At 41.2% G+C, this 15,163-nt stretch overlaps 1 protein-coding gene across 4 annotated transcripts in view; it reads left to right on the forward strand.

Annotated features, from left to right (window-relative positions):
• Window positions 1-15,163, forward strand: part of DLG3 (discs large MAGUK scaffold protein 3) — a 213,708-nt gene that overhangs the window by 112,516 nt on the left and 86,029 nt on the right. For all 4 annotated transcript variants that reach the window (XM_049767216.1, XM_049767217.1, XM_049767214.1 and 1 more), the window contains one exon: window positions 514-616. In XM_049767216.1, the coding sequence (XP_049623173.1) occupies window positions 514-616 (103 nt within the window). The remainder of the gene's footprint in view (window positions 1-513; window positions 617-15,163) is intronic.

Below are 15,163 nucleotides of genomic sequence, written 5' to 3' on the forward strand. Positions count from 1 at the left end.
TTCTTGCCACAGAGCAAAGACTAAGAACTGAAGAAGAGAAATTCTTTATATATGCCTTTAATGAGGAAGATGGGACCAACTAGACAAGAGATTTTTGAGGAGAAATGAGTGTCTCTGGGATGTAATCTTGCTTGGCATTTGACTCCTACAAAGATAAATATTATGGGGTTGGAGAGATAGCATGGAGGTAAGGCCTTTCATGGAGAAGGTCATTGTTTCGAATCCGGCATCCCATATGGTCCCCCGAGCCTGCCAGGAGCGATTTCTGAGCGTGGAGCCAGGAGTAACCCCTGCGCGCTGCCAGGTGTGACCCAAAAACCAAAAATAAATAAATAAAATTTAAAAAAAATCAATATTACATGGTAGCTCTATCCTTTGGTCTTTCTTGGGGACAAGGATGGGATATTGAGAGAGATTGGTCCATGCCTCCGGTGGGGTTACTCATCTCCCTCTCCTAACTGCTACCACTGCTTTTTGTTTTGGGGGTGACTCATTGTGCCTTTCTTTGGACAGGTGAATGGCGTGAACTTGAGGAATGCAACACATGAGCAGGCTGCAGCTGCTCTGAAACGGGCTGGTCAGTCAGTCACTATTGTGGCCCAGTACAGACCTGAAGGTAGGAGAAACAAGGTGGTGAGAGATGATATGGGGAGTTTAGTTTTGTGCAGTGTTGAGCTTTTGGCGTCATAAGAAATTATATCAGATCCTTTCTGCCCTAATGAAATAATCTTTCCTCATCGCTCCTCCCTTTCGAGAAAGGGGCAGCCTGGCCTCTCAGAGCCAGCCCACTAGGGCTACAATGCAGCAGAAGGCCAGTAGTGGGCTGCAGCTTACAGAAGATTGGAGCAAATAGAAAAACAGAAGGGGCTGGCTGAGGTGCAGGGCTCAGAGGTGGACTAAAAATTTGGTGCTGGAGCCTTTAATTTTGGTTAGAAGGCCTCAGGGAGAACAGACCAGATCTCTTAAGAGTTTGGACCAGACATTTATAATATTCAGTCCCCTCCCTATATCAGGGTGCTAGTGAAAGACTAACAAGCAAGCTGAAAAGGTGTCGCTAGGCCCTAGAGGTAGGGTATCAGTAGTGCACCCTCTCCCCTCCCTGGCTGTGTGTGTGTTGGGAGGTTGCGTCCTTTTGTGATATTTGAGAGCTGTCCCGGAGTGATGTGGATGGGCGGGGCGGAGTATGCAAATCAAGACTCTTGATTGGCGGGAGCCGGCCGAGGCCCAGGTGCCGAGGTGAGCTCTCCGCCTGGGACCGGCGCGCGTGGCCATTGGCGGCCCGAGCACAGTGGCCTCCCCCCAGGCCCCGCCCCCTGACCCCGCCGGAGAGTTGCGGCCGCCCCGCCTCCCCCCTGGCGCGCATCAGCCTTCTCCTGCGCTCCGGCCCCTCCTCCCGCGCGACCCCGCTTTGTGCCGGTGGTCGCTCCGCGGAACCCGGGGGCCACCGAGCTGGCGCTTTCTCAGCCCCCAGCACTGACTCCGACCGGGCTCCAGGTGAGGTGGGCGGACGGAGGTTCAGGTCCCCTCGGAGTCCCTCCCCCTCGCCTTTCTCTAGTTCTGCTCTTAGGCTGTTTTCCCAACACTGCACCCCCAGTTCTGCTCGCGCCCGCGAATCCCTGCACCTCGTGCCCTCCGCCCGCGCGGCGCTTGGCTTGGAAGCACCTGCACAAGGTCGGGCCGGGCACCTCTCGCCCTTCTCGGGGGGCCTGGTCTGACCGTCACCTCTTCCACCCAGGTACTGTGCCCCCCGCTTTCAGTAGGGCCTCACTCCTCCTTTCAGCCTCCTTCCTGCGTGCAGCTGCATTCCAGCAGCTCTCGAATCCCTAACCTTAGAGGACTCTTCGATATCCTCCACCCTCCGCACGCACACAGCAACTCGCGAAATGTGGCCACCTCTGGGCACGCTGGCACGCAGGCTCCTCGCTCCCCCTTTTGTTTGCGAGGGCTTTCGGGTTCTTTGCACGTTTTCTGTCCCCTGCCTGGAAGGTCTTTGTCCCTCGGGGCAGGGGAGCCCCCCTTACAGGTGCTCTGATTCCCTGACCCGAAGGAAAGGCTGGGAGCTGGGTATGAAAGGGGAAAGAAATGGAAGCACCTAGCTCAGTCCTTTCCTCACTCCTTCACCCCAACTCTTGTTCTGGACTCAGGCCAAGAGGCTGAACAAATAGAAGAGGGGCTTGCCCCCCCCTTCGGACTATGTTCTTTTGAGGGGACTGAAATGTGGGGACACTCAGGTAATAAATGGGAGAGAGCGATGTAAAGGAACGCTTGGGGTCATTTATTTCCTCGTTTTGTGTTCAGATCAATAGCAAGAAACTTACCGTAGGGTGATTGCTTTTCCGTATGTGCTCCGTTTACTTCTCAGTAAAGCAAGCCATCTGATTTTTAGTTACCACCAACATTTATTCACGGAAGCCCCACAACTTAGAAAAATAGAGGCTCTGCGGAAGAAAATGGTTTCTTTTACATTTTGCGCGCGACTGTGTGTGTGTGTGTGTGTGTGTGTGTGTGTGTGTGTGCGCGTGTGTGTGTGTGTGCGCGCGTGTGCGTGCGCCCGCGCGCACGTGCGCGTTTGTGTAAGAGAAAATGACGGATTCTTTCGGTTTTGTTCTGATGTGCACATGGAAACAATACTAGAAATTTGGTAGAAACGGTTGACTACATACTTCTGTGAGAACTTGTTGGGGGAAATGTAACCGGTTTTCATAAAAAGTGGCAAGTTGTGCAGGGTGGAGAGATTTCTGCGATGTTCATGGCTCTGTGCATGTTTCTGAGAGCTTATAAGCTTTGTGGAGACACTCATATATGAGATCTTTATATCACTCGCTAAACAAGCCTTTTTCCTCCTCGTCGGTTTTAGTTCTACCTCTGTTTTAAAGGTTCTGCCACTTCCATCTTTGCTTTGGAAAATCCATCAAGACCCTAACATGCATAAGCTTTTTTTTTCTCGTTCAAAAAAATGAGACCTTAGAGACAGGTGCAGAGGGGCTCTAAAGCATTCTGTGCTTCACTCTAATTTTCTTTAATAAACAGCTAGTTTTTAAAAGAAGGACTTCATATTGCTCATTTCATAAATATCTGAAATACTGTGCTTTGGAAGATTGCATCATGTGGGTATTTACAAAATGAATAATCCAAATATATGTCTGTTGGCTAAATGGCAAAGACAGCACATGTTACTGGCTAAGTGAATAATCATTATTGGATTTTTTTCAACACAGAATTTAAGAGCTGAAAAAATCACAAGGTTCTTCAAACCTTTATTGTTTAGATCAGATCAGCAACAGGATTGCTAGGGACTGACTTGCTGAAGGTCATGATAAGAAAGTTGCTGAGGGTCAATAATCAGTCTCATCCTGAGGCCACTGATTTGAGACAAATCATGCTTGGGAATACCCGGGACCTTAAGACCTAGGTAGAGCACAGGAACAACAGAAAAGGAGCCAGAAAAACCACAGAAGACTAGCAAAAGAGGTATGTGGAGGGTGCAGGCTAGTGTGATTTTCCTAAATTCAGTAAAGCTTTTAGCTCGACATCCTAAATAGATATCCTAAACAGCCATTAGACAGTTATCCAGTGTAGACTTTAGCTAGATATTTGGAAGGATAGCTTGAAAACAGCTTTGACTAATTAATTAGCACAGACTAAGAACACATTTTCTCCCTTTTTAGTTTAAAACAGGTTAATTGAGATATAACACACTACCACACAGTTCACCTGTTTTCGTATATAAATCTATGGTTTTTCATTTATTCTCAGCATTTTACATCCAGATCACAGTCAAGTTTCATGACATTTTAATATACCTTTAATATACATAGAAAGTATATGAACATTGGAAGGGTGATACACTTAGAACTATTGCTTCCTCTATCTTCCACATACAAAGGCTGGATGGCTGTTTGGTGGGAATGTTCGGTGAGAATGTTCTAACCTCAAGCTTGTATATATGTACTCTGCCAAATTGATGTGGCTTAAACCTATGATAATGTATTGAAATGGTGTCTATTTGAACTTTCTATTGTGACTAACATGGGTACTTTGCAATTATTTTTATAGTGAAGCTTCAGAAAATATTAAAACAGAACTAGAAGTGATATAGTACCATAGTGAAAGATGCTGTTTAATAGTTTTACTCCTGTTTGCTTTAAAACTGTTGTGGACACAGCAATCTTAGCTATTAGCTAAAAATAGTGTGCTATTCTGGATATGTATAATTCTACTTAAAATTCAAGTAAAAAATCTAAACTGTGGGCCATAGAGATAGTACAGTGGGTGAGGCATTCATTCGCCTTGCATGAGGCCAACCCAGGTTTAATCTCCAGCATCCCATATGGTCTCCCCTAGCCTGTCAGAAATAATTTCTGAGCACAGAGCCAGGAAAACCCTGAGAGCTGTTGGGTGTGGTCCATAAATTAAAAAAAAATTCTAAGCAGCTAGCTTTTGGCAAAGACCCTTTTCCAATATATTCTAAAATGAAAAATGTTTTTCTGTGACTTAGGAATTGCTCTACCAAAGGAAGGGTGGGCTTTCTGTTACATTTTGATTTAGAAGCCTATCTTCTACTTTCCCCTTCTAGTTATTTTGTATCAGTCTCAGTAAACCCAGCTAGTATTTTTTGGAAAGCTTTTGTATTTTTGAGTAGAATTTGAAGCTCTAAACAAAGAGTAAGCCAGAATTTGATTCACAAGGAAATTAAACTGGGAACTGATCCTCTGTGGTCATTCTTTTCAATGGGAGTGTGAATCTAGACAAATTAAAGGTTCAGGGATTAAGAAAGCATAAGTGTTTTCATGTTTATTTATTTATGTTTATATATTTTAAAGTGCTGATAAAGCACACTTTCATCATGACACATCTTTAGGTAAATTCTGGAAGAGTTAAGTATTTTTGGTGATAATATGAAAACATAAAAAGGATATTTCCCGTGTAACATGCAAATGGTTTATCCTGTCTCCTGCTTAAGAATGAAGAAAGTAAACATAGCTGCTACCTGAGCAGCATGATCTTTCTTGAGAACACGAGGTGAAGGCTTATCAAGGCAGAAAATCAGTCTGGAAACTTCTATATCATCCTAAGAGAAGGCTAACATAGGGACATTCAACACTGAACAATTTGAAGACAACTAATATTGAATTCATTGTGTTCTGCACCTAGTTCAAAGTTTTGCATATAGTTCCTTGAATTGAATTATTGAGTATCTTTCTGTTTTTCATTACTTCATAAACAATCTTAAGGAGATACCTATAGGATAGGTCAGATCTCCATTTTGCCGATAAAAAATAAAGGGGCCCGGAGAGATAGCACAGTGGCGTTTGCCTTGCAGGACCAAAGGACCAAAGGTGGTTGGTTCGAATCCCGGTGTCCCATATGGTCCCCCGTGTCTGCCAGGAGCTATTTCTGAGCAGACAGCCAGGAGTAACCCCTGAGCAATGCCAGGTGTGGCCCAAAAACCAAAAAAAAAAAAATGAAGTTAAGAATAGAGAAGTTGAATGACATAAAGGCACATATCCAGTAAGGGAATGTCATATTTTCTCAGAATTAGGGAGACACAGCTCTTAATATTAGACTGTAGCTACCCCTTACCATAGAAGAGAACATGTGAGCCACTTCTACCTACTTTGATACTTCTGGAACAGCAATTTATTTTGAACATTTTCACTCCCTCCAAAAAGAAACTACTTAATTTTAGGTGTTGCTTCTCGGCCTCAATGCTAGGTAAACAGCAATTTAGTTTTCTCTCTAGATCTGCCAATTTTGGACAGTTTGTGTACACATATTTGGGCTGTTGTGATCTGCACTTTTCACTTGTTTCAAGATTCACTGTTCTAGCATGTATAATGATTCATTGCTATGAGTGAATAATATTCTACTAATTGTATTCTATTAGTCTTACTAATTAAAATACTTTGCTTATCAGTTGATGAAAATTTTGGATGCTTCCAATTCTTGGCTAATGGAATAATATTTTTTGAATATATATGTATGTGTATATGTATGTGTATATATGAATGTTTTGTATGGCACGAGTTTTCTTTCTCTTGAGTGTATACACACTACTGGATTATACAGAAACTTTTATTTTATTTTTATCACACCCAGTGGCACTCAGTAGTTACTCTGGGCTCTGGGCTCAGAAATCGCTCCTGGCAGGCTTGGGGGACCATGTGGAATGCCAGGATTCAAACCACCGTCAGTCCTGAATCGGCTGCATGCAAGGTAAATGCCCTACCGCTGTGCTATCTCTTCGGCCCAGCAACTTTATATTTAACCTTTTTAATTTTAATCTTATTGATACCATTGTGATTTACAAAGTCCTTTATAGCTGTGTTTTAGATATATAATGAATCAGGGACAATCACACTACCAGTGTCAGTGTTCCTCGATCAATGTTTCCCAGGTGCATCCCATACCACACCTTTTTGCATCCCAGTCTGCCAGTATAACAGAAACATTTTAAGTTTAAATTGTTAAAGTTTGGGTCTCATGCCTTCATTGTTGTTGCCTTTGGCTTGAATATTTAGTTTTGTCCCTTTTTTTTTGTTTTTGGGCCACACCCAGCAGTGCTCAGGGGTCATTCCTGGCTGTCTGCTCGGAAATAGCTCCTGGCAGGCATGGGGGACCATATGGGACACCGGGATTCGAACCAACCTGTCCCTTTTTAACACTACCAGTGCACCTGAGACCACTTGGCCCCTGGTACCTGGACTTTTATATTTTTGTTTCTCCTCTTCCACTCAGTTTCTTTCCTTCTTACTATTCTCTGGAGCCAAAGGTGTTTAAGGCAACTACCATTTTAGACCATTGTGTTTCTTTATGCAGTTATTCTAAATACCACATATAAGTGATATTATTCTGTATTTCTTCTTCTTTTGGCTTACTTCATTTAACATAATAGCTTTCCACTCCAATCATGTTGCTGCAAATTGATGATTGCATCATTCCTTACAGCTATGTAGTATTCTATTGTATATATGTACAATATCTTCATGATCCACTTGTCTGTTGTTGGACATCTAGGTTGATTAGATTTTTTAGCTATTGTACTGAGTGCTGCAATGATGTATGCATACATCTATTTGGGTCAGTGTTTTTTCTGTCCTGGGAATAGATACCCCAAAAGTGAAATTGCTGGATCATATAGTAAATTGATTCTTAGTTTACTGAGAACCTTCCATATTTGTTTCCATAGGGATTGGACCCAGCAACATTACCAGCAGTAGTGGATAAGAGTTCTTTTCTCACCATAAACCCTCCAACACAAATTATTCCCAGTATTTTTGATATTTGTCATCTTCACTGGTGTAAAATGATATCTCATTGGTGTCTTGATTTGGATTTTCCTAATAATAAGTAATGATGAACATTTTTTCATGTGGCTCTCCTCATTTTTGATGGGGTTTTTAGGTTTGGTGGAGTTAATCTTTGTGAGTATTTTGTAGATCCTAGATATACAAAACCTTTATCTGATGTGTTGAGTGAAAATATTTTCCCAGTCAGTTAGCTATCTTTTTTTTGTTTGTTTGTTTTTGGGTCATACCCGGCAGCGCTCAGGGTTTACTCCTGGCTCTATGCTCAGAAATCGCTCCTGGCAGGCTCAAGGGACCACATGGGATGCCGGGATTCAAACCACTGTCCTGCATGCAAGGCAAACTCACTACCTTCATGTTATCTCTCCGACCCCATTTAGCTATCTTTTCATTTAATTTTAGTCTATGTTTCTTTTGCCATACAGAAACTTTAGTTTGATATATTCCCATTTATTTAGATTTGATGCTATAGCTCTTGCTATTGGCATCCTGTCATTGAAGAATTCTTTGAGGTCTTGGAATGTTCTGCCTGTGTTTTCCTGAATGACCATTATAGATTAGCGTCTAATCTCAAGGTCTTTAATCCACTTTGAATTAACTTTTGTGTAAGGTGTGAGATATGGTTCAATCTTTAATTTCTTACACATGGTTATCCAGTTGTTTCAACACCATTTGTTGAAGAGATTGTCTTTATTCCATTTCAAATTCTTGGCTTTTTTGTCAAAGATTAGTTGACAATTAGTACAATTAGTTGGGGATTTGTCACTGGATATTCTTTTTTTTGTGATTTTTGGGTCAGACCCAGCAGTGCTCAGGGGTTATTCCTGGCTTCAGGCTCAGAAATTGCTCCTGGCAGGCACAGGGAACCATATGGGACACCAGGATTCGAACTGATAACCTCCTGCATGAAAGGCAAACGCCTTACCTCCATGCTATCTCTTCGGCCCCGTCACTGGATATTCTATTCTGACCCATAGGTCTGAAAGTTTGTCTTTGTTCCAATATTATGTTGTTTTGGTCACTATGGCTTTGTAGTAGAGCTTCAAATTAGGTAAAAAGATGTCTCCCAGTTTCCTTGTTTTTCAATGTGGATTTAGATATCCTAGGTCTTTTCTGGTCCCAAATAAGCTTTATAATTGATCATTATTCTAAATCCTTGAAGAATGTTGTCCACATTTGAATAGGGACTGCATTGAATCTAGATAGTAAGAAGGTCATTTAAATGATATTTATACTTCCAATCCATGAGCATGGAATGTTCTTCCATTTCCTTAGGTCTTCAATTTCTTTCTGAAGTGTTTTGAAGTTTTCTTGATATAGCTCTCTTACCTCTCTTGTTAGGTTGATTCCTAGGTGCTTGATAGTTTTGGACTTTTTTTTTTTTTTTGGGTCACACCCGGCAGTGCTCAGGGGCTACTCCTGACTCTATGCTCAGAAATCGCTCCTGGCAGGCTTGGGGGACCATATGGGACGCCAGGATTTGAATCACCGTCCTTCAAATCACTGTCCTTCTGCGTCTGAGCCTTACTGCTGTGCTATCTCTACGGCCCCAGTTTTGGACTTTTTTAAATGGGACAGTCTCTTTGATCTCTTTCTCCTCTGAATCGTTATTGGCATAAATGATTGCAACTGTCTTTTGTGTATTGACTTTATGGCTGGCCGCTTTACTGTATTGGTTTATTGTTTCTAGGAGCTTTTTTGTGGACTCTTTAGGGTCTTCAATGTATATCATCATGTTATCTGCAAATAGAAATAGTTTTACTTCCCTTTTTCTGATTTGTATTCCTTTGATTTTTTCCTCTTTTTTGGGGGGGGGTTTGTGTTTTGGATCACACCTGGCGGTGCTCAGGGGTTACTCCTGGCTCTGTGCTCAGAAATCACTCCTGGCAGGCATGGACGACCATACGGAATGTCGGGAATTGAACCACTATCTGTCCTGGATCAGCGGCATGCAAGGCAAATGCACTACTGCTGTGCTATCTCACCAGCCCCCTCTTGTTTTATTTCTATTGCTGGGCCTTCTAATACTATGTTGAATAAGAGTGAAGACACTAGACATTTTTTGACAGTTTTTGCCATTAGGAAGAATGCTCGCTGTGGGATTTTTACAGATTTTTATAGATAGCTGTTACTGTCTTGAGGAAGGTTCCATTCACACCTATTTTGCTAAAGATTTTCATTATGAATGGGTGTTGGATTTTGTCAAATGCTTTCTCTGTATTGATTGATATGATCATGTGGTTTGTATCCTTCCTTTTACTGATATGGTGAATGATGTTGATTGTTTTGCATATATTAAGCTATCCTTGCATCCCTGGGATAAAACCCACTTGGTCATGAGGTCTAATCTTTTTGATGTGTTGTTGGATTCAGTTTGTTAAGATTTTGTTAAGAATTTTGCATCCATATTTATTAATGAGATTGGTCTGTAGTTTTCTTTATTGGTGGTATATTTGTCAGCTTTGGGAATCAGTGTGATATTAGCTTCATAGAAGGCATTAGGGAGGCTTCCTGTCTTTTTGATATTTTGGAGGCGTCTAAGGATCAATGGTAGTAACTCTTCTCTGAATGCTTGATAAAATTCACCTGTAAATTCATCTGGTCCTGGACTTTTATTCTCAGAGAGTTTCTTACTTACAGTTTCAGTTTCCTTATGATTGGCCTCTTTAGTCTTTCTACTTCCTCCTCACTCAGTATTGTGAGATATTTTTTCAGAAATCTGACTACTCTGGTCTGTAGCTTAACAGAGTACATTAGTTCATAATAAGCTCTCATGATGTCTTGGATTTCTTGGGATTCTGTTGTAATCTCTCCCCTTTCCTTTCTAATCTGATTTGAGTATTTTCCCTCTTTTTCCTTGTGAGTGTTGCTAAGATTTGTCTATCTTGTTTATTTTCTGAAAAAACAAAACAAAACAACAGTTCCTGGTTTCATCAATTCTTCATTTTATTTTCTTTGTTTCTATATTGTTGATTTCTGCTCTGCTTTTTATTATTTCTTTTCTTCTGCTTGTATTTGGGTTCCTTTGTTGTTGGTTTTCCAGATATTTAAGATGTGCCTTTATGTTGTTGATTTTGTCTTTTTCTTTTCAAAAGGAGGCCTTAGTGCTTGCTCTGAGTTTCCCCCTAATTACTGCTTTTGCTGTGTCCCATAGATTTGGTAATTTGTTTCTTCATTATTACTAGTCTAAAGGAATCTTTATTTTTTCCTGTGATTTTCTCTTTGATTTTACTGTTGTTGAGCATCATGTCTTTTAGTCTCCAGGTGTTAGATTTTCTCTATTATAGTCAATCTTTTTTTTTTTTTTTTTTTTTTTTTTTTTTTTTTTTTTTGGTTTTTGGGCCACACCCGTTTGACGCTCAGGGGTTACTCCTGGCTATGTGCTCAGAAATTGCCCCTGGCTTGGGGGGACCATATGGGACGCCGGGGGATTGAACCGTGGTCCGTTCCTTGGCTAGCGCTTGCAAGGCAGACACCTTACCTCTAGCGCCACCTTCCCGGCCCCCTATTATAGTCAATCTTAATCTCTATGGCATTGTGGTCTGATAGGGTACTTGGTATAATTTCTCTTTTTTTCTTTTTCTTTTTGTTTTTTTGGGCCAAACCTGGCAGTGCTCAGGGGTTACTCCTGGCTGTCTGCTCAGAAATAGCTCCTGGCAGGCATGGGGGACCATATGGGATGCCGGGATTCGAACCAACCACCTTAGGTCCTGGATCAGCTGCTTGCAAGGCAAACACCGCTGTGCTATCTCTCCAGCCCCTAATTTCTTATATTTGTGACTTTATGTAAGTTAGACTTGTGTCCTAAAATGTGGTATGTACTAGAGAAGGTTCTATGTGCACTTGAGAAGGGTCTGTATTCAGCTTTTTGAGTATAAATGGCCCTATATCTAGTAGCTTCATTACTTCTAGTTTCTCTGCTTTTATGTCTTTGCTAGTGTTCTGCATAGTGAATCTGTGCAGTGGCAATTGTGATGTGTTGAAATATCCCAATACTATCATGTTTTCTGACCATATGTTTCTCTAGTTTTGTTAGCAAATCCTTACATATTTTGCTGACTCTACATATGATGCATAAATGTTGTTAGTACTTATTTGCCTATTGCTCCCCTGATTAATAATAGTCTCCACCCTTGTTTCTAAGTACTTTCTTGAGGTTGAATGCAATATGGTCCAAGATAAGTATGGCTGTCCCAGCTTTTTTTGTTTTCCATTAGCTTATATAATTGTTTCCACCCTTTTACTCTGAGCCTGTGTCTATCCTGAAATTTTAAGTGTGTTTCCTGCACTAAGCAGATGGTAGAGTTGTGTTTCCTGATCCAATCTGTGACTCTGTGCCTTTGATGTGAGAGTTTAGTCCATTGCCATTTGTGGAAACTATTGATAGAAAACTTTGTTGTGCCATTATATTTTGTAAGATTGTTGCTGTTACAATTAGGTATTTGGCTTATATAATTGATCTTTAAGTAGTTTGTTAGTGTGAATATTGTACATTCTTTTTTTGTCTAAGAATGTTTTTATCTCTCACATATGAGAGGTTTGCTGGGTAGTGGACTTTAGGTTGAAAATTTCATTCATTTAGTAGTTTGAATATTTCATTCCAAACTGTTCTTGCCTGCATTACTTCAAATGTGAGATCTGTTTTGTATCTTATGTTCTTTTCTTTATATTTAAGGTTTTTCTTCTCCCTTACTGCATTAAAGAGTACATCTCTCTTTGTTTTTTTGCCACTGGGTTTACTTTATGTCTTGGTGTTGTTCTGGTTAGGGTCTATTATGTTTAGCACTCTTTTTGTCTCTTGGATTTGTACAGCAACCTTTTTCCAGAGAGTGGGAAAGTTCTCTGCTATTAACTCCCACATTACTTGTTTTTCCCCTTTCCATTTTTCCACCCCTACTGGTATTCCTATAATTCAGAGATGATTTCTTTTGTTTTTTGTTCATTACTTGCCTTATATTTTATTCCATTGTTTTGTCTCTTCTTTCTTTTTTGGTTTCTTTATCAGTACTGGCTTGTAATTTGTAATTAAGTTTATGCGATTATCCACTTGTGTAATTCTTGTGCTATGTGGATAACTAACATGATTTTTAATTCCTTCAATTCCATTTGCCTGGATTTTCTCATCTTCTGAAAGAGTTCTTTGAGTTGGTTGAATTGTTCATCTATAGATTACTTTTTAAAAAAGCGTTTCTTCTTCTTCTCCTCCTCTTCCTCCTCCTCCTTCTTTTGGTTTCTGGGTCACGCCCAGCTGTGCTCAGGGTTTACTTCTGGCTCTGCACTCAGAAATCGCTCCTGGCTGGCTCAGGGGACCATATGGGATGCCAGGATTTGAACCACCACCCATCCTGGATCATCTGCATGCAAGGCAAATGCCCTACCGCTGTGCTATCTCTCCGACCACAGATTGCTTAATTTTGCAGGCTAGTGCCTCCTTGATTTCTGTTTTAGAAACATTAAGTGTTGAATTTAGGTCCTATTCTATAAGGCTGAGGTGTTTTGGTGAGCTTGGAAGTTTGCCAGGAGTTCTCTCCATATCTCCAATTGCAGTCGTCTTCCTTAGTTTTCCCATTGTACTTTGCTTTTAGTGGGTTGGAATGCTGGAGTTTCAGGTTGTTTAAGAAAGTGCTATCTGGGGTCGAAGAGATAGCATGGACGTAAGGTGTTTGCCTTGCATGCAGAAGGATAGTGATTCAAATCCCGGCATCCCATATGGGCCTCCGAACCTGCCAGGAGCGGTTTCTGAGCGTAGAGCCAGGAGTGGCCCCTGAGCACTGCCGGATGTGACCAAAAAGCAAAAAAAAAAAACAAAACAAAAAAAGAAAATGCTATCAATGTCAGTGGACTAAATGCACCAGTTAACAGACAGAGAGGCAAAGTTGATCAAAAAACTGAATCCAACATTTTGCTGCCTACAAGAAACACATCTGAATAGCCAGAACAAACACAGACTCAATTTCAAATGTTGTACCCATTACATTCTTCAAATAAGTGGCTCAAACACACCTGAAATTAATTTGGGACAATAAATGCCCAAGAATAGCTAAAGCAACTCTTTTTTTTTTGGTTTTTGGGCCACACCTAGCGGTGCTCAGGGGTTACTCCTGGCTGTCTACTCAGAAATAGCTCCTGGCAGGCATGGGGGACCATATGGGACACCGGGATTCGAACCAACCACCTTTGGTCCTGGATCGGCTGCTTGCAAGGCAAACACCGCTGTGCTATCTCTCCGGGCCCTGCTAAAGCAACTCTTATGGAAAAATAAGATGGAAGGTTTTCCTTTCCCCAAATTTAAATTGTACCGCAAAGCAATAATCATTAAAGCAGCATGACACTGTAATAAAGACAGACTCTCATATCAATGGAATAGACTTGAGTATTCAGAGAATGATCCCCAGACATACAATCAATTAATATTTGACAAAGGTGCAAGAAACACAAACTGGAGCAAGAAAAGACTCTTCAACAAGTGGTGTTGGGAAAATGGTCAGCCATATGCAGAAAAAAAACTGGGATGTCTGTCTAACACCATGCACAGAGTTCAAATCAAATTGGATTAAAGACCTTGATATCAGATCTGAAACTATATGGGATATGGAAGTAAATATAGGCAAAATACTCTATGAATTGGAAAACAAAAGCATCTTCAAGGAAGAAACACCACTGTCTAAACAAGTGGAAGTAGGGATAAACCAACAGGACTACATTAAACGAAGAAGCTTCTGCACTTAAAAGGAAATAGCAACTAGGTAAAAAGTTCACCCACTCAGTAGGAGAAATTGTTCACCCAATACTCATCAGATAAAGGGCTAATATCTAAGATATACAAGGTACTAACAAAATTTAACAAGAAAAATCATCTAACCCATCAGAAATGGGGAGAATTAATGAACAGGTATATCTTCAAAGAAGAAATACAGATGTCCAAGAGTCACATGAAAAAATGCTTCACATCATTAATAATTAGTGAGATGCAAATCAAAAAATAATTTTACACCACAGAGACTGGCACATAGCACAAAGTACAAGAACAAACACTGCTGGCATGAATGTGGGGAGAAAGGAACTCTCATTCACTGCTTGTGGGAATTCTGTCTAGTCCAACCGCTACACTCCTATGTTCATTGCAGTGCTTTTTTTTGTTTTAGTTTGGTTTTTGGGTCACACCTGGCAGCGATCAAGGGCTACTCCTGGCTCTATGCTCAGAAATCGCCCCTGGCAGGCACAGGGGACCATATGGGATGCTGGGATTCGAACCATCGACCTTCTGCATGAAAGGCAAACACCTTACCTCCATGCTATCTCTCTGGCCCCACTTTTTTGTTTGTTTTTGTTTTTGTTTTTGGAGGGGGTCACACCCACCAGCGCTCAGGGGTTACTCCTGGTCATATGCTCAGAAATCGCCCCTGGCAGGCACAGGGGACCATATGGGATTCGAACCACCATCCTTCCACATGGAAGGCAGATGCCTTACCTCCAGGCTAACTCTCCGGCCCCTGCAGCGCTATTTTCAATAGCCAGAATCTGGAAACAACACAGATGCCCAACAATAGATGAATGGCTAAAGAAACTGTGGTACATCACACAATGGAATACTACACAGCTGTTAGGAAAAATGAAATAATGTAATTTGCCTATACATTGATGGACATGGAGACTATTATGCTGAATAAGAAAATTCAGAAGGAGATAGACACAGTATAGTCTCACTCATCTGTGGAATTTAAGAAAAATAAACGACAGTATAATGATAATACCCAGACACAATAGAGATGAGGGCTGGCAGGACCAGCCCATGATATGAAGCTTACAAGAAAGAGTGGAAAATTCAGTTAGAGAAATAGCTACACTAACAGCCA

This window comes from Suncus etruscus, chromosome X (genome assembly GCF_024139225.1).
Source record: "Suncus etruscus isolate mSunEtr1 chromosome X, mSunEtr1.pri.cur, whole genome shotgun sequence".
In the NCBI taxonomy this organism is placed as follows: domain Eukaryota; kingdom Metazoa; phylum Chordata; class Mammalia; order Eulipotyphla; family Soricidae; genus Suncus; species Suncus etruscus.